Below are 18618 nucleotides of genomic sequence, written 5' to 3'. Positions count from 1 at the left end.
GTAATACATCAAGTCTGAATAGTTTAGAAGTCATCTTGGTTCGTGTTCTTTATTTGTAACATGTATCCCAAAGCAGCTCCATCACATTTTTGATGCCCAGGAGGTCATTTCCCTGCACAAGCCCGACGTGCCCCAGAGACCGGCGGGGTGCGGTTTCTGGCCACGGAAGGCAGTGTGAAGCTGCCTGGGTTCATCTTATCACCAAGGCAGCAACTCAACCACTTCAGTTCATTTTTCTCTCACTCTCAGACCAGACAAAACCACAAAGAATCAGTTCAGCGAGACGCTCTGCAGTAACGAACACGTCATAATCACTCTCTTCATCACATCTGTCAAGAAACAGCAGTTAGTTTGTTGCAACAGGTGTGGTCACAATTCTCTATTTTTACCTGACCAGTTGCTTTTTAGGGTCTAGTATGTTCAATAACTTGTCTGCATACACCTTCTTAGAAGCAGTAAAAAGAATGATCTGTGGATTAAAGGGGAAAAAGTAATTACTTTAGATATAAGTATGTGAATATAATTTAACAATGAAATGCAAAGGTAGCGTCTAATTGTTTTTACCTCATAAATCTGAGACATACGTTCCAGGAATTCTCGGAAGAATGGCCTTAACCGGACATAAACCTGCGGCAGAGATGGACTTTTGTTAGAGATTCAAAATACTTCGGTTGCGCTACTAAGTACCAGTTTGTAAAGATTAGGTCACAATGAGCATTACGGACAAAGTAAACAGCAAATACTAACTTCCTACAGAATAACAACTCAATTAAAACAATATTAAATTAGCTTGCAGCCTAAGCGGCTAGAAGCGAAAGATGGTAACATTAGGCTTAACAGTTTTCCTGGAAAATTTGATGGAATTAGAAATAATTTCAATTAAAATATAAAAGTTGGCCAATTGCTAAAGAAAAAAATAAGTCTGGTTGCTTTGACTAAACATTTTGAATCAGCTTTCACCAGCTGGGCAGCACTAGTTCAATTACTAGATAATGTGTGCCAGCACATAAACTGAATAATCTTCTTAATAACCTTTTTCCACTAAGAATTACACATTGAATATGGGGGTGTCAGAAGTGATTAAAAAAAAAAAAAAAGGCTTCAGCTGTTTCCAAATTTCCATAAATTCAAATTCCACCAGCACAGAACTGCACACATACATAAATTATTCCCTGTAGAACACTGCAGAGTCAGGAGACGAGATACCACGTTAGGAGAGTTCTGCATCCCTGATTTAACCCAAAGCACCAGACGTGGGCTCACGTGGCGGCACCTACAGACATCACGCTCGGGGCAACGGCCCAGCAGCAGGGCAGGCGTGAGGGCGCCTACCGAGCACTGGGCTGTTCCTGGGGCACAACATTCACATTTCTATTTGAAATCGCTATTCGATGGCCTGGGGTGAGCTCCGGCACAGATGTGGGCTTCACCTAAACCAACAGCGCCGACACTGATGCCAAAGGGTGGAAACGCCAGCCTTTTGTGCTGCTTACCTCTCTTTTTGGTTCAGAGATTGTCCACATAGAGAATTACAGTTTTGAGGAAAGAGTTACCAAAATATCCAGAGAGAGACAGGATTGTACTGAACTTCTTTAAATTTCAACCAAGGTAATTTCAGCTTTATCAATTTTTTAACAGACAGTTAGGAAAAGGCTTCAATGTACCTTCTAATCACAGTAAATCTTTACCAAGGATGTGTATTACTTGAATTGAATTATATCAAATATAGGTGTGGGCACAACCAAGTGACCAGAGGGGAAGAAAACCACTTTTGGAGGCAGTAAAACCATCTCTCTCCAGTCGGCTGCCCAGAGCGGTTCGGAGAGCCCCGGCCTGTGCCTGACAGGCTTCTGGGCTGCATTTAGCCAAGACAACTACTGCAAAGACAACTTTCTAAATAGAGAGTCGACAAGCGTGTCTTCACACCACGTCTCCCGACGGCACTCAAACCTTTGTGAATGTGACACCTCTTCTTGCCGTAATAAGGCAGTGAAGCTTTTCTCGAAGACTAGACGAGGTGCTTCCCTTACCACAGGAACCAACGCAATGAATGAACTCGGAGCCTGCAGCTGACCAGACGCTACTAACACTCAAACTGTCTGTGACTGTAACGTCTGTGCAAAAGGCTCCTTCGGAAGGTCTGCTCTGTACCCAGCACGCACGGAACGCAGCCAGCAGCCTCCCAGGTTGTAACCCAGAGTTTAAGGGCAGGTAAGTTTCTCTTTGCAAAAGGATTATTCTGTTCATGTCATTTTTCCTAAGTATTTACTTTATTGCAACCTAAATCTTTCTTTTCAAAACCAGTAAGTCAGTCACAGAAAAGATACTAATGTTTTCACTGCACACGAGAGAACAGTTGCAAATAACGGTGGGCAGAGGATGGTATTTGGCTCTAAGGTTTCTTCAAGAGCTTGGTTTCAAATTAACGAGCCTATTCTGTGCTACGGAAGAAACACAGATGTCGTTTCAGAAATGGTCTCTTCAACGCCTCTTCTACAAACTCTCCTGGCAACCCAAGCAGTAAACCAAGGTATCTGTCGACATAATATAAATAAAACCATCTTCTATGTAATTCGTTGTTCCCCTTAAGTCTGGATTGAATTATATTGGTCACAATGGCCAGTTAAAAGAATTTTAAAAACCATTCCAGTAGATCAGAGAACCATTAGGGCTGCTTGGGTTCCTCAGGTGTGCGCACTCCTTGTGGTTTATTGCTCAGTTTGTTTAGCCCGTGGACAACCGCGGCATCTCTGCAAGGTGTTCTCTCAGAGATGGCTGCCAGGCAGTTATAAGGCTGCATCTACCCTAATATCCGTCGTTCTCTAGGGAGTTCACACGTGAATGCAAACAAGAACTCCAGGGAAAATAACTTCTTTGTAGAATATGCATGTCTAATCACAGGTTACACACACAGATAGACAATTTAACGACGACACTGATGGCAGATTCACTGGTCTGTGCTGGTTTGTGACACTGGCACAACATAAGGCAACCACATCGTTACGCCCAGCTAGGACAAGCCGACCCACAACTCCGGGTAACCAAAGGAGAGCAATTAAGTAACCAAATCAGAACAAAACGCATCCATCACTCCAGTGAGTACATCTAACATGAAAGATAATTTTTGAAAATATAGATAGAAGTCTAATAATAATTTTCACCAATTTAATGACCGAAAGTTTGTCAACAGAGACATACGATATCATCTACTTCACAGTGACTTATAAATGCGTAACGTATATGAAAAGGCCGCTCAAAGTTTTTTGGTGGGTTTTTTTTTTGTTTGTTGTTTTTCGCCCCTCCCCAAAACAATCACCACATCCTGTTATTTCAATGGCAACAAAAATCTGAATGTGCAAAATCAAAATTGTCATTCAACGTCTTCCTTGTTCAAGATATCCAGGACTTTAATTCTTCAAAGGCGGAATTGGAAGGAAGCATGATTCCTTTCATGCACTGAAAAGCCCCAACAAGAGACATGTGTTCCACTTGTCAAAAGCCCTGAAATTACAGCAGTGGATTTCAGTGTACCTGTAACATATCTCCGCGCCTGATGATTTTACCATCATTTGACAAGGTGAAAACCAGAGCAAGGTTAGCTCAGTTGCTCACGTGAAGCTGCAGGTCCCCACCACACACCCATGGTAGGTGCTCTGCGGCACGGCCAGACCCCGTCCAGCCCGGCTGCACCCATGGACCCGACGCGACCCAGGGCGCAACAGGCACCAGCCCCAGCTGACCTGGCTGCTCCCAGCCCTCCCCGAGACAGACACACGCGATGCCCGGAGCTGGGTCTCGCCCCAGGCCTGGCAGCAGGCTGGACTTGCCAGGTGAACAAGCCCGACTCATTGCTGACTGTACTGTGCCTTAAGTGACCAAAGACGAAGATCATCTCCTACCAAGACCGAACTGCTGGAAGCATAGCCGGCCATGGCTCTTCAAGGGACAGAAGTGCAATTCTAGAGGTTCTACTCAATTAAAATTAAGCCCTCCCAACCTAAAAGGAGACTTCTTTGTGGATGTTGCCCAAGATCCACTAACGCTTCCTGGCTTTCAGATCCAAAGCTTGATGGCTCTTCTGTTATTTCCGAGACAGAGCGGAGTTCATTAGAAGGGAGACGCAGAACTCACAAGCATTGTTTGCCACGTTCCACCGCAGTAACGAAGTAAAGCATCTAAGTCCTTGCTGGCGACAGCAAGATGGAATACATGTAACACTATATTCAATAACCTACAACTGACCTACGGAGCTCCAGAACATCTTTCAAGGATCACAAAGATCAAAGGGAATTATTCTGTGATAAATCCGTAAAGACGCATTTCATCTCAAGAATTGAGTGAAAACATCTGCCTTTTGGCTAATGCACAGAAGGTGCCCTTTGAGTGGAAGAGAGGGTGAGGTGATCTCATGTCTGGGACTTGAAGCCAGCAACAGAAACAAAATCTCTTTACCAAAAAAAAAAAAAGATAAATTTCTTCCTAAAATAAGCTGCTTATCTTATTACGTAAAGTAACACAAAGAGTACAAAGTCTAAAGTATACCGTTGAAGAGCTGAACGTTTATTTCTGTTTTCCAGTGAGATGTAAGATAGCGCTTAACAGATACAGAATTTAAGAAAACTTCAGTTTTGCAAAGACTGTATTTTTACTAAGTCCAAAACTTAAACAGTGGCATAATTTAAAGATTTTTTTCAACCAAGAAAACACAGACAGATTCACTGTTTCAAAAGCCTGACGTAAGTAAGCCAGCTGTACCCATTTCACAGATTTTTTAATTTTTTTTTAATTTGTTTTTAAACAGAAATCGGTAAGTGACTCATCCAAAGGTTTAAAAAAACCTGTATGTCAGTGCTGGAATCGCACGGTAATTTTTAAGTTTGCAGAACACTGCTCTATCCTGAGACATTAGTTAGTTCTTCTCTTCTGCATAACTCCGGGTAAGTTGTGAGAAGTAACTTCCAAGTAACCTGCTTCCTTAGCAAACAAGCCCCCATTCTTAGAAACCTTTCTTTAAAAGCAGACCATCGCTTACTCTCACCGAAACAAGCAACAACAGAGCTGAGTTCCTGGCCGTGAATCTTGTGCTTGACCCACAGGCCAATGGAGTTCAGCTGTATTTTATGACAGACCTTCTAGAAGCCAAGTCAATCTGATTCTTCCTGTTGTAGTATCCTACAATGGCCACTTCTGGAGCATCTTTTCGCCAAGTGCCTGGTTTATCATCACACTGTTCCTGCACGAGCGCTGGCTTCACGCCTTTGGATGGGTAAGAAAACTGAAATGCTACGAACCCAGCTCACATTTGCAGAATTAGTCAGACTTAATGTGAGAACGGTAAGATGTTCGGCAGGAAAATGAGTACTGAGCTAGGTTCTACTCTTTAAGAAATAATTAATAGGTAATTTTCTCATATTTCTGGAAAACCTACAGGAAAGTGCTACATATTTAGATGCTAATGGAAAACATCTTCAGAAATGTCTCTTTCTCATCTAGCATTGTTTTCAGCGGGTTATATTATACAATACTTTATACATAGTAACTTGCTGACTTCTACTTTGCTCAGACAGCTTCTCTGCTGCCAGCTGAAATGACTTTCAAAAGGAAATACAGAGATGCGCAATTAATACAGGACTATTCCAGAGGCGATGGTCAAATTGATAAGCAAAAAAAAACATTTTAAATGCTCATGAATAGTTAATCATTGACTAAAAACACGAAGAAGGGTATGAAATACCAACCAACTTCTTTTCAACTTTTATCATAGAAGACTGTCCTTTTGTATATTATACCCTAGTTAAACATGAACTTAATTGTATGCCTAAAATATCTGTCTTGCTTATTGCCTGTTACTTAGTAAGAGGTGACCGTTTTGTCAGTGTCTAGTGCGATATAAAAATCAGCAAAACAGAATATAGTGACCAAGAGACTGTGCTCAAAGACAGTGGCCGACTTTCTGAAGGCTGCAAGAAGCTGTTGCTCCTTGGCAAATACAGGCCAGACTCTAGAGAGCGCCAAGAGAAAACGCCTCCAGGACCCTCACAGTAACTGTTCTGTATCGAGGGCCACACAGCCCTGTGTACAATGCCCTTAAATAAAGCTTTAGAAGTACTGTAAGTCACTCCTTCCATTGACTTCAATTTCCTAAAGGCAAAATCCCGGTTAGATCTCATCAGCATAAACAATGATTGGAAGGACCACAGTTCCAGGCAGAAAACAGTCAAATCATACTGAGATCTCTTAAGAGGAGGAAGGGAAAAAAGCGAAGCTTTAGTCTTCCTGATTCTGTTAGCAGTGTCAAGAACCTCCAAAGAACTAATTCTAAGGCTCGTTCCAAGTTCAGCCCGGAGGAAACCGTGCATGGCCATCACCAAATAAGAGGTAAGATAAACCCATGTCTAAAAATTATTTCAGCTTCTCAGATTCAAAGGGTTTTAATATGAAACTGCGAAGAAAAACATTTTTAAAATCAGGAAAAATACCTGGACAAGCGTCCTTTTAAGGTGTCTGATGACTGGCTCATTCTCCAAAGATACTAGAGTGGGGTCCCGTATCGTGCGAACTACATGGTGGGGAAGCTGTTGCTACTCCCAGGTACACCACACAAAAGGACCTGAGAACAACAGCCTGGGTCAGTGCAGCATCTTTGGCAGTTGCTGGAAGAGAGCTCCTCCTTCCCGTGCTTCCTCTATGGTACGTCAATGTAAACCACACAACTAACACCACCTCCTAAAGCAGAACAAAACCCTGCCAGTCTCCACAAGGCAACCACAAATCACTCCAAGGACCCAGCAGACTCCCTCTGGGGAAAAAGAGGTGGAATTGGCACTGGCAAAGCCTACAGCGAGACCAACGAGCGGACAGAAGCTAGTTCGTGTCAGGTTCTGAAGATGCCTTCTCTACAGAAAGAAAGGATGGAGCAGTGTGGACGGGCTTGCCCTGCCAGGGAAGGAAGTTCAGAGCCCCTGGGAAGCTGCTCCCGGGAGAGGCCGCTGGCTGCAGAGTCAGCGTTCCTGCCTCCGCCTGCCGGCAAGGAGAAAGGCTGCGGCTGGGCCAACGCTGCACAGACCAGTGGCGCTCTCTCGGCAATGAATGTTTACGACTGGAACCAGTGACCAACGTTACCAGCGCGTGGCGGCAATAATCAGCGCTCCGCAGGATTTCTGATGCAGCACAAGCCACCCCGCAAACCCCGACACCTGCAGTTTATAACCCAAACAGTTGTTCAATGCCAGACAGTTACTTATCTCTCTTTAAACACGATGATAACAAATACACACAGCAAGAACTCGTCTGTTAAACATAATAAAGAGTTATATATTTTTCTATGCACACTAATTACCTGGTAAATGACATCTTGAAAAAGAACTGGAAAAGTGAGTGCAGCATCTTCTAATTCATTTAGACTACAGTGCACTAATGTTTCATCCTAGCAAAAGAAAAATGGTGTAAGAGAAAGAAAAGATTGTGAAAAGAATGCTAAAAATAGAAGTAATTTTCTAGATTTTTATGCTCATTTTAAGGTAGGTTTATTTAGTGTGGAAAATTTATTTTTGTGTAAGTGCTGTCAAGACTGAAGAATTCTAAGAATGAATTATACATTTCATTACTCTTGCAGTGTTTGAAAAATTTCACTTAGAATTGTGTGCTAGGGGCATAATTATAGGAAGATATTTTAATTTTGTAGGCTATCCTGTCATTCAGTTCAAATCTGCATCTGGCCATTTGAATAATCTCTCCATTCATACGACCGCTAGAGGACACGCCAACTGATGCTGTTCATGATAAAATCATGTTCCTGACATCATTAACAGGGTCTGAAACAACTTTTAAAACAGAGACTAAAAGAAGTTATTATAAAAGCCAAATTTATTTTCTGTGAATATTTAAGAAAGTGGATTTGTGCCCTCTAAGAATAAGAATGTTCTAAGAATTAAAAGATTCATTCTTGATCAATCTTGACACAAGCCATACAAAGCTGAATTTTCCTATTTGTTACATCTCATTTTTTTCCACACTGGATACAGGGAAGCTTTATGGGAACAGATAATTCTTTGTTTGAGATGACAGAAATTGTAATGCTTTTTTTTTTTAACAGGATGTTAAGTATTCAACAAATACAGCAAGCATTCTATTCCTGTCGCTATTAATGCTCCTTCTTAAACGCAGACTATCTTTAACTAAAAATACTATGAAAACTGTGTAACATTCAACAAGGGCTTTTTGTTTAAAGCAAGCATTGCTAATTTCAGCAACAAACAAAATAAATGAAACACTACATACCCCCTGCTTTTGGTATGTGTTTATAAAGATATTTACCAAGTCTAGAACTAATGAGAATTCTGGTGTGCTTCTTGTTTTCAGTGGAAGAGCTGGCTTCCTGTTAAGTTGTTCTTCTGTTAGTGGCGGAACATGTTTGATGAAATAATATCTGAAAAGAATACAGATTGAGGTGTAGAAACGTACACACACTATTTAACTGGTAATGTTGTAGCCCTAGTTAACATTTCAAATATTTAAGGCTGCACGAGAAATAAGTATTTTAAATTGAAAAAAATCCCACGTCGATATACTTATTTTTTAATTTAAGAGCTTTTGGAATTCATTATCATAATATAAAAATGTTCCAACTCAAAAAATGTTTTCATCCAATACCCAAAATGATCGATTTAATATTTTCAGTACAAACATTAGCACTTACGGATCAAAGACTTCCCAGTCTTCTTCATAGGTGGCTTCCGCGTGAGCTGATGAGTAGCCACTGTCTGGAGATACTGGTGCTAAAATTCAATGAAAATGACCAAAACAAAAAATAAAACAAAAAAACCACAAGAGCTAGTCTTATTAGTGCAGTTTTGAAAAGTGAAAATTTGCACTTTATACACGAGTGCTTCAAACAACAGTGGGGAAAAAAAAAAAATCTGCCTTCCGCCCCACGCTCTCCATCTCCATGTTCACCTGAAAGCGCCCGCGCAGCCCCGCAGGAAGCACCTGGGCATCACCAGCCCCTCCGCCCAGAGGTCAAACCTGCCTCCTCCACAGCAGGCCTCAGAGCCCACACCGCTACTTATCCACCAGCGCCCTGAGGGTCCGGGGAGGATGTGGGTAACTGCTAACAGCTTGATGCTGCCCATCCGCAGAGAGGAGAAGCTGAATTTTATGGATATAATTTTTGTCAAAATAAAGATGTATGGTGAGTCTTTTGAAAAAAAAAAAACGTGGAAATTTAATATAGGATCTACATGTTTCTCATTCACCTCACCATGTTGTTCTAATATAAGATACCCAAATGTTGCAAATTTCTCTTTGGTGATAGGCAAGTCTAGGGTGTGCATTTTTAATGGAGGGTAGTGGGGGCGGGAAAGGTTCGATATTAATAAAAATGCCTTTCTTCTGGAATCTTTGTTTTCATTGAAGAAATGTTACGAGGTCAACTGAGTTATACCGGGAATAGATGAGATTGCCAAAACTCTGTCTTTAGTGCATAAAAGAGGTTTGTCTATTAAATATAAACCCCAATATTAATACTGTCTGCATGCCCTAAGCAAATGTGGAATATTCATTTATACAAAACGCAGGTGCTAAGATTTCCCTAAGAGTGCAAATTACAGCTTCAATACTTGAGCCCAAGGCAAACATACATTTCTTACCTGTGAGTGGCGGCAGGTCGCGGTCATTTGTTTCTTCCACTTCTTCTAACCCGTTGTTGATGGCGGATCGGACCTGCCCGGCCTGGCTGGTGTAAGCTGCGCCGTTGGTTGACGTTGCAGTACTTGTCGTGATCTCATCCACCTGCTCCATGTCAAGCTGTTTGACTATTTCTTCAGCTTCAACAGCTTGTCCTGGAGAATCGGATCCTGATGTTCCTGAATGAAGATGTCGGTACACTCATGGTCAGTATCTTTAACCCGAGTTGCCTATCAGAATACTCATCGTTATTATTATCCGCACACACAGAAGTTTCAGAATAACTGAAGGTGGCTGCAGTTGATTCATGTCACAAAAATAAGAACCAAAATGAAGACCATGACAAATGCCTTTACGTTTGGGACAAGGAAATTAGTATCAGGTTTTGTTTTGGTTTTTTTGTTTGTTTTTTTAAATAAAAGGTATGTCGCTAAATACTTACACCTACGAAATAAAAGCTCTAATGCCTATAAACTCATTGCTTCTTTTATTAATGATCAACCCTTCTAAGAATTAAGGAAGCCTTTTATCTGGTAGTAGTACCTCTTGGTCTGTAAATCGGAATGAAAAGCGGACTGCCACTTGAAACAGCTTTTTCTTAAAAGAAACCCATCATTCTGAGCTTTAACACTACTGGCTTTTTAAATAACACTCACCATTTTTATTTGCTGGTGAAAAAAAATTGAAAACAGGAGAAAATATGGTTCCCAGTAACGTAGTTCGTGGGGGACTGCCAGTGGTAGGATTATCTTCTAATTTTCCATTTTGCTTTACATGTTGGTTTGTCATTTCATAACTTCCAGCTTCTGTAAAAGAAAAGTTATGAAGTATGATGCCATGCCTCTGTTTTCCAGTTACATCCTCTCTTTTATTGTTACCATTTTCACTATAGGAAAGATCCTTCTTGCTCACGGTTCAATTGGGTCAACAAAAAAATTAGCCTACGTACTTAATTTAAAAAAAAAAAAAAAAAGAAAAAAAAAGAAAAAAAAGAACGCGCTAGCAATTTTCTATCAACATAAAAACGAAACGCCAATTTTCAACACCATCTTAAGTTTAACACTTCAGATTAGGAAGCACTCATTTTTTCTAAAAGTATGCTATAGTTTAACAAATAGTAGAAGTTTAAATCCTTTGAATGGGCTTGACGATGGAAGACAGACTGGAAGGCGCCGCGCACCCTTCCCAACAAGCAGCTGTCAGTATCAGTGGGACTCCACTAGATGGAAACAAGAGAAAGAGGCAGCGGAACTCCACTGGCTGAATGTCCAAACTTCACACCATCAAGCCCACAGTTTCTTATTCTCCACATATATACACATGCACACACAGATGCATAAATACAATTATGAAGTAAAATAATTTGTACTTGTTACCACAGGTAATCAAGGACACAGAATTAAATAAATCTTCACATGGCAAACATAACACATAACAATTAAGGTTCTCTATAAATGTGCATTTACAGTAAAGTACATCCTAGAACTAAAAATTGCCATCTCATGGCTGCGATCCAAGACACAGCTCGGAGACTGAACTGAAAGAGAAGTTATTTACTTCACAGGAACAAGTCTTTGAGACGTCTGTCCATATGGAAGTAGCAAATATATTTTGTGCACACGAGCTGAGAACCCTTTTGTCAGCTGAGCCTGATGGAGCGGCACAAGGACTTCACACTTCCTAGCGCTTCCATCTAAGAGGGCCGTGCCAGCTGCAGCTCCCTGCCTTCGCAATTCGGAGACTCTTACCCAAGAACTTCCCGCCACTGTAACAGCGACATGGGTTCAGTGCGCTCTGTGTGCGCAGCTCACAACACTTGACCTAAGCCAATAGTTTCATCTTTGAGCATTGTCTGCATCACACTATAAGTGGGTGCATCTCCATTCTCTCTCCAGGATGCAAAAATCCCTAATTAACAGTAGCAAATACTGGAAAAAGGGGTTTCTTCTAAAACCATGCTGTTATACAGACACCTGACAACAACCAAACAGGTTAAGTCTCTCACACTGTGACCTTTCCATCGCTGAAGTCACCCATTTGGAGCTCTATCCTCTACTTCGCTACCGATTTTGCAAACCTTGTTGGACTCTGAAATCTTTGAGAGCTCTGCCTTGCTGACAAACCTGGCAGAAACCAGACAGTGGATTCCAAAGTTCTTGGGGGAATGGAGAGCGAAGGAACACTGACAGGCAGTACAATCACATTAAGTCTTGTTTCCTTAGAAAAGAAGTCTAAAAAATGGTTTTTTTAAAGTCAGATTTGGAACCACAGCCGATACTTTAAATGGCATTGACCATTTTATAATGTATTAGAGCTATTCAAAAAGAAACAATTTCCACGGGGAGGTGGTCAAACACCGGGAAAGGGTTGTGGAATCTCCATCCAAGCTGGATCCACACCGCCGTGAGGGCAGCAGGGGGACTGGCCCAGATCACCTTCAGAGGTCCCTTACAATCCACATTTTCCTATGATTCTATGACAGAAACCTGTCTGACAAATGCTTTCGATGTCTAAGGACACCTGGTTACTTCCACAAAGGTCACGAGTTGGGAAGTCATATTTCACTTTTTTTGTGAGAAAACAGTAGAAGATATAAATCAAAAAATTATCATTGGCTTTTTAGAATAATACTTAAAAAAAAAAGTTAAATTAGTTCCAAAATAGCTGGTCATGATTACATATCCAAGTTGTTCTTACAAAGATACAACGGATGTGTCCGAGAAGTAATGTTGGAACTGCTGCTTACAGTCTTAGAAATCTTATTTTGCTGCTATGAGCTCAGCTTTGCTCTCACTGAAGTCAATCACAACACCCTTAATAACCTCCGCCACTGACGAGATGTCCTATATTAGTTAACAGCTGTAAGACTACGGAATCACCATTCAACCGCAGCAATGTAAGATTAGAGTGTTTACAAACCTCCATTCATTTGACTTTTCCGTCGTACTCGAGAGATCTGTTTATTAGGCTTTTCTCCTGTTTGAGGTGTGGATGTAATCAAGTTGTTATCAATATCCCGTTCAATTCTACTTCTTTTTGCAGGATTTTCTCTTTCTTCCTTAAAACAGAAAAGGGGAAAAAGAAACATACTGAATAGTGCCTCTTTTCCCCACTGCATACACCAGAAAACGTTAGCTCTTAGGGAAAGTTTCACAAAAGATCCATCTATTGTTCCAGAAGCAGAACAGGCAACATGTATCTGCCCTGCTGGAATTTTAAACTCATTTAAACTGACACAACTCAAGGTAAATAGCAAAGTACTGGGAAAGAAAACTGTATTTGGAACTTCTGTAGTAGAAAAACAGTCTTTAAGTACTATTTCACTGGATAGCCAATTTATAAGTACTTAATTGCTACGGAGTTGGTGAAACGTAGAGACAAGGCAACTAAAATGATGCGAAACTGGATTTCTCTGCCTGTTAAATATACAGGAAGTAAACTACACAACAATATCCAACGTGAAATTCTCCAGCACGCTCTCTACGTGAAGTGGTTTGCTAAACTGTATGGAATTTGCTGCTACTCAGTCCGTATTAGGCAGCACATGGCAAAACTTGGCTGTTAAAATGCTGTAAGCAAGGACTGCAACCCAACGAGTCTTCTTACCTTTAGGTAAATGCCTGCTCTCCCCTATGGCACTTAGACGAATGATATAGAACCAGACACTTTGCATATTTTCTGTGCATGAGTATATATGTAGGAAACATTTAAGACAGGTTTCTTCACCTTTTTCCCCAAAGCACCTACTACAACTTAATAAAATGGCAATCTGAAATCTAAAGCATGACCATATAAAGTACACTAAAACGTAAGGTGTGAGACAATGCAAAATAAATTGAATTTAATATCAAAATAAATAGCAAGGCTACAGACCACATCAAAGTTAATTAAAATTTCAATTTTAGAATTACAATATTACCTTTCTGGAGCAGCAGTTTCACATCTTTAAAAAGAAAGGAGAAAAACAGTTTGCGTGCTCCAAAAAAAAAGTAAATAGATGTTCTAGAAAAAGTCATCTGAAGCCCACACTAACAGTACAGTAGCTAAAAAATACTAACAAACATGGAAATGTACTGACATCCTTATCAGAAGACAAGTGAACCACTGATCCCCAAAGCTTCCTACTGGCAATAGCCTTGACCAACAACCTCGGTGAGAACAATCAACTTACTGCCACTTAGAATTAATAGCACCGTATATACCATAAATCCATGTAACGAGAGAAAACGGATGGCTCGCTGAGCTGATAAAAGAACAGAAGGTGTCTCATCTTCTAGGTCATTTGTTCAAATGTTCAACACCAGGGGGAAAATGGGAGAAATTCATTAACTTCTAAAAGCTATCTACTGGCCTTCGTAAAATGAGTTGTGCTCTCATTCTGCTTTACAGAAAACAAGTGTAGAAACATTACAAAAATTACAGTGGCAAGAGGGAATCTGGCTGATGGTATCAGCAGAGGCATAAAGAATTCACGAGATCTGGAGGCCCCTTTCATCCTCCAGGAGAGGAGCTACCATGATGTGGTGGGAAAGCTCACGCTGCGGTGCCCGTATTGTACCAGTTAACAGAATTCAAAGGTGAAATCACATATAAAGTTATTGTGCTATTTGTTTTATACACTGAAAATTTTAGTGCACAGATAGAATTAAATATACCTTTTGTATGTATTTATATAATGAACTATTTGAATTCTATGATTCTATTCAATCCAATATAACCTATTCTAACCAATAAATGTGCCGTAGGGAACATGGCAATGCCACACCAACATAAACATTTTGTTTGCTTTTAGGTTGTTTTCAGAAACCACATCTGTATTCGGGAATGGCCTAAACCGAGACTGGAAGTAATGACAACACGTTCGAAGACAACGCAATTTATGACAGTGCCAGAACCCCCAAAATCGAACAAGTTTAGAGGAACTTGCAACAGCAAGTTCTACAATATTTCTGATGTTAACATTTAACAATTTTGACAGTATTTCCTGTAGGCATACGTCTATCAGCTGCTCTGGTATACCAGATTCGCCAGTTTGTAAGTGACAAATGCTGTTGCACACTCCATACTGCTGCTGACTTGCACGGGGACCCTGAGTTCGCCAAGACCTCGAGATCAGACCTACCACCAGCCGCATTTTAGTCTCTGGTTTCTCTAACGAAAGAGCTATCACGACTGTGCAGGTTTTGTTTGTTTAAGGAACATTTCTAACACAGCATCTTGACCGTATCAGATAAATGACCTATGACTATAATCGAAATTGTCAAGATATACTTGTTGTGGAGACATCTACTGCCGTAAATCCATATAACCTCAGTGGGGATTTAGATTTTAGCGTACCCACGAACGAACTACTATGCAAGTTGTACACATACACTATCTCAAAGAGTTATAACGTTTCCGTGGCAACCACAAGACTACTTTGTTAAGTCATTAGCGCTTTGGAAGGTAGCCCAGCAGTATCAGTATCGTGCCATGCTAATGCCACTGGAACCACTCCAAGTCCTGCTACAGGCACAGGAGGGGACATGAAAGGAAAACAGAGAAAAATGTGGACATTTTATATTAAAAAAAACTGTCAAGAAAAAAAAAAGAATGATGTGTAATTCAAAGAGTTGGGAGAGGAAAAGAAGAGGGGAAGAGAGAAAGTTACCAAAACCTTACAGAGACAAAGAAAACCAGACATATTTCCCTTATCTTAAAATTCCAATGTAAAATGTTTTGCTTGGATTTCAGCGTATTCTTGCAGTGGTTTTGCAGCCAAAATGTTGCACTACTGTGCTACGATAGAGATGCTGAATGTAAAATACATTCATCATCCCACTTAAATGAAAAACAAAACCTAAGCAGATTTAACCATGTATTTTTAACTGAAGTATTTCTTTGCTGGCACCTCAGTGCTTCTATGATAGGTAATTAACACATGCCACGAAATACTAAATTTCACTATATTTTTGACAATTTAAGAATATACTGTTACTTTAATTAAAATTATTTTAACTTCATCTTGTTAGAAAATTATCATTTCAACACTTAGTTCAAAAACCAGAAAATACTTCTGAATTCATATCATATTTTTATTTATCATATAGTTAATTTGGGATATGTTTTAATTTAGTTATGACTTCTTGGCTACTCTTCTTTAAAATTTACAGCTCCATAATGTCAATATCTGGACTGCTGGGAGTGAATGAAGTTGGTTTTTTTAACTGGCCTCTCTTTACAGAAAAAAACCCACAGGTTTTTGAAGCAATTGCAAGGTTCGATTGAGCCTATCAAAGTAATATATATATATAAAATATATAAAATGCACCCTCAAAACATACATGCAACAGGTTTTAACATGTGAAGATTAGTAAAATGCATATTTCTGTCAGGATCAAGACTGATAAGATTTAGTGGTTTCGCCCTGACAACATCTGAACTGGAGCCACTGAGCGGGGGCAGCCTTCACTGCAGTAACACACAGCAATCCTAGCAATTTCACGATAGTTGAACTCGTGGGGTCAGACCTTTATTGACTGATGGACTCCTAAATAATTTTCATTAAAAATGCTAAAAATATTAAGCAAGTTTATGCTTACAGCCTTGCTTTTCTTAGTTGCCAGTACTGGTAATTCCCAAATTCAGAGAATCCTTAAACCAGAAATTTAAAATCCACTGAATTTATTAGCCAATATTTTCACAAAGAAATACCTAGGTAATAAATCTTGTGATTTATTGGATTGTCTTAAGTACACCTACAATTGACTCCTGTAGGGTTGGAAGGTCGACTTTCTTCTTTTTTTTCTTTTTTAAAATCTCTGTTACCTGACACATCTATCACAAGTACTTTGCGCCTTCCCATTCTTTACAAGAATGTTTTGCTTCCAGCACATGACATTTATTTATTCTTAACAGAAATGTTTTAAATCAAATTTAACTGAGTATGACCTAACTGAAAAACAAAAGAAGAAACCCACTGCTGGCGTACCTTGGGTGTGCTTCCTTTAATAAACTTTTTGATTGAAGACAACAAGCCGGTTTCATTTTTCTGGGGTTTCCCTCCACCACCAGGTAAGCTCTCCTCCACCTCCGAGTGTTTCCTCTTCGCCCTCAAAGCACGTTGTGTGTGGATTTGATTCGATTGCTGAGAAGCTTTCCGCGTTCTCAGCCTCATTTTCAGGTGTTACACATGTAAAGCTATAACGGGAAAAAAGCAAGAACGCTTAGTCATTGAAGAAATCACGAATTCAAGAACTTCTGTAACACTGACAGTGTTCTGATGCACTGAGCTTTTACATCCATATATATGGCTTCATTTAAATCAAAGAGAAGAGCTATTTAAGTTAAAGCATAACGTTGGCAGAAGAACAAATGAATATAACCTGGCCACGGATACATCTAACCATTAGATCCACGCGGTTTCTGCGTAACCTCCAATCGGAGTAGTAGGAACAAAAAAATCTACCTGCTTTCAAGATGAAAAGGGTTGTGTGGTGCCTGGTGTCTTCAGCATCAAATGACTAGACTCAGTGACCCAGGCAGTCCTTCCCAGCTCTGTGTTCCTCACAATACTTCATTTTAAGTCTCTACCTTAAATTTGAGATAAGGCATAAATCTAAATTTGTGTCAAGTGTCCACAGAAGAAGAAATCACAAACGGGACTATGCATTCAATATGGGTGAGGATGCAGCAGTCCAACAAAGGAACCTACGACTGACCTTCAACACAACTCTATCTGGGAATAAGATTAGGCACAGGAAGACTCATACAAGGGCAACAGTTATTACAGCAGAGTGAAAGGCCATCCCAGAGAATCTGTCCCATTTATCTCCAACCCTCAACTGGACTGCTGCTATAGTCGAATTTGTGCATAGATATAACCGCTTTTCTGAGGGACGTGCCGTCTTCAGTTGACTGAAGCTCATACTTGGGTTAATTTGAACGGGACTACTCATCTGCCTAAAATCACGCACATACCGGATCAGGAGCAGAGAAAAGAAGCAGCAAGAAATCCATCTGAGTTTTAATGCGCAAAAATACTAGTAAGAGAGAAATACGCATCCCCTAGCTGAAGTCATGACAAAAAGCAATTTTTTTTAAAAAGAAAAGCATAGGCTTATCACTATAGGAACCAGTATCTGCCTTTCTGAAGTGCATCTGGCATCGATCTTATTGCTGAATAGACAGAATAAATAATCTATAACGTTTAAAATATAAGTAATGTCACAACAGCTATCTTGTTTAGGAAAAGACAACCGTGGCACAGATATAATTCACAAACATAGAAATACTGTGATCATATTTTTAAAAAACAGTCCAAAAACTGTACACCGCTGAATTCGTTGGCCATCAGGTAAATCTCTATCTCAAATGAAAGAAGAATGAAAAACATAACTACGGACATGATTTTTAGAAGACTTAGCAAAAAAGTACACAACTGGTACTGTGAAGAGTGAAATACTTTAGTTACATATAATACTTGTTTTAACTGCCAGCAAAGATCGACTTTCATTTTTCATACGAACACGTCCAGCGTTTTCCATCAGCAATTAAAACAACTGTTTACAGACAGGAAAAGGACAAGTCAAGATTCTTACACGACTGAAGCAACTACAGCAAAAGTGGGCTGATATTTCAGGTTTAAGGAAAAACAACAGAAACCATAGGCTAAATTTATAAAAACTGGTTCCTTATAATCTTGCGCCCTCTAGTAACAGAAGCATAAAAACTTGAAGTCCATATGAGTACCCCTTCGTTATTAATATTTGCAATAAAATCTGCATTTCATTTAAAAGAATCCACTGCATGTGGAAAAAAGCAATGCAGAGAAATAATGAAAAGAATCCCCAAAGATTTTAATCCAATTTTCTGTTCCTACTCCTTGCCACTAGAAAAATAAAAAGATAAAAATAACATTCTTTTACAAAGATGTAAAATAAATATGCCTCTTAT

The 18618-nt window shown here is 39.9% G+C and overlaps 1 protein-coding gene across 3 annotated transcripts in view; it reads right to left on the bottom strand.

Annotated features, from left to right (window-relative positions):
* CTDSPL2 (CTD small phosphatase like 2) overlaps window positions 1-18618 on the bottom strand; it is a 46841-nt gene that overhangs the window by 9176 nt on the left and 19047 nt on the right. For all 3 annotated transcript variants that reach the window (XM_074601958.1, XM_074601960.1, XM_074601959.1), the window contains exons 2-10: window positions 16655-16863; window positions 12604-12742; window positions 10341-10490; window positions 9648-9863; window positions 8699-8777; window positions 8317-8428; window positions 7340-7426; window positions 565-627; window positions 390-469 (exon numbers count right to left, since the gene is read on the bottom strand). In XM_074601958.1, coding sequence (XP_074458059.1) covers window positions 390-469; window positions 565-627; window positions 7340-7426; window positions 8317-8428; window positions 8699-8777; window positions 9648-9863; window positions 10341-10490; window positions 12604-12742; window positions 16655-16840 — 1112 coding nt within the window. In that variant the 5' untranslated portion in view covers window positions 16841-16863. The remainder of the gene's footprint in view (window positions 1-389; window positions 470-564; window positions 628-7339; window positions 7427-8316; window positions 8429-8698; window positions 8778-9647; window positions 9864-10340; window positions 10491-12603; window positions 12743-16654; window positions 16864-18618) is intronic.

Source organism: Larus michahellis, chromosome 9 (assembly GCF_964199755.1).
Source record: "Larus michahellis chromosome 9, bLarMic1.1, whole genome shotgun sequence".
Taxonomy (NCBI): Eukaryota; Metazoa; Chordata; class Aves; order Charadriiformes; family Laridae; genus Larus; species Larus michahellis.
The sequence above is the reverse complement of the archived record's forward strand: the minus strand, read 5'-3'. Positions and strand labels throughout refer to the sequence as shown.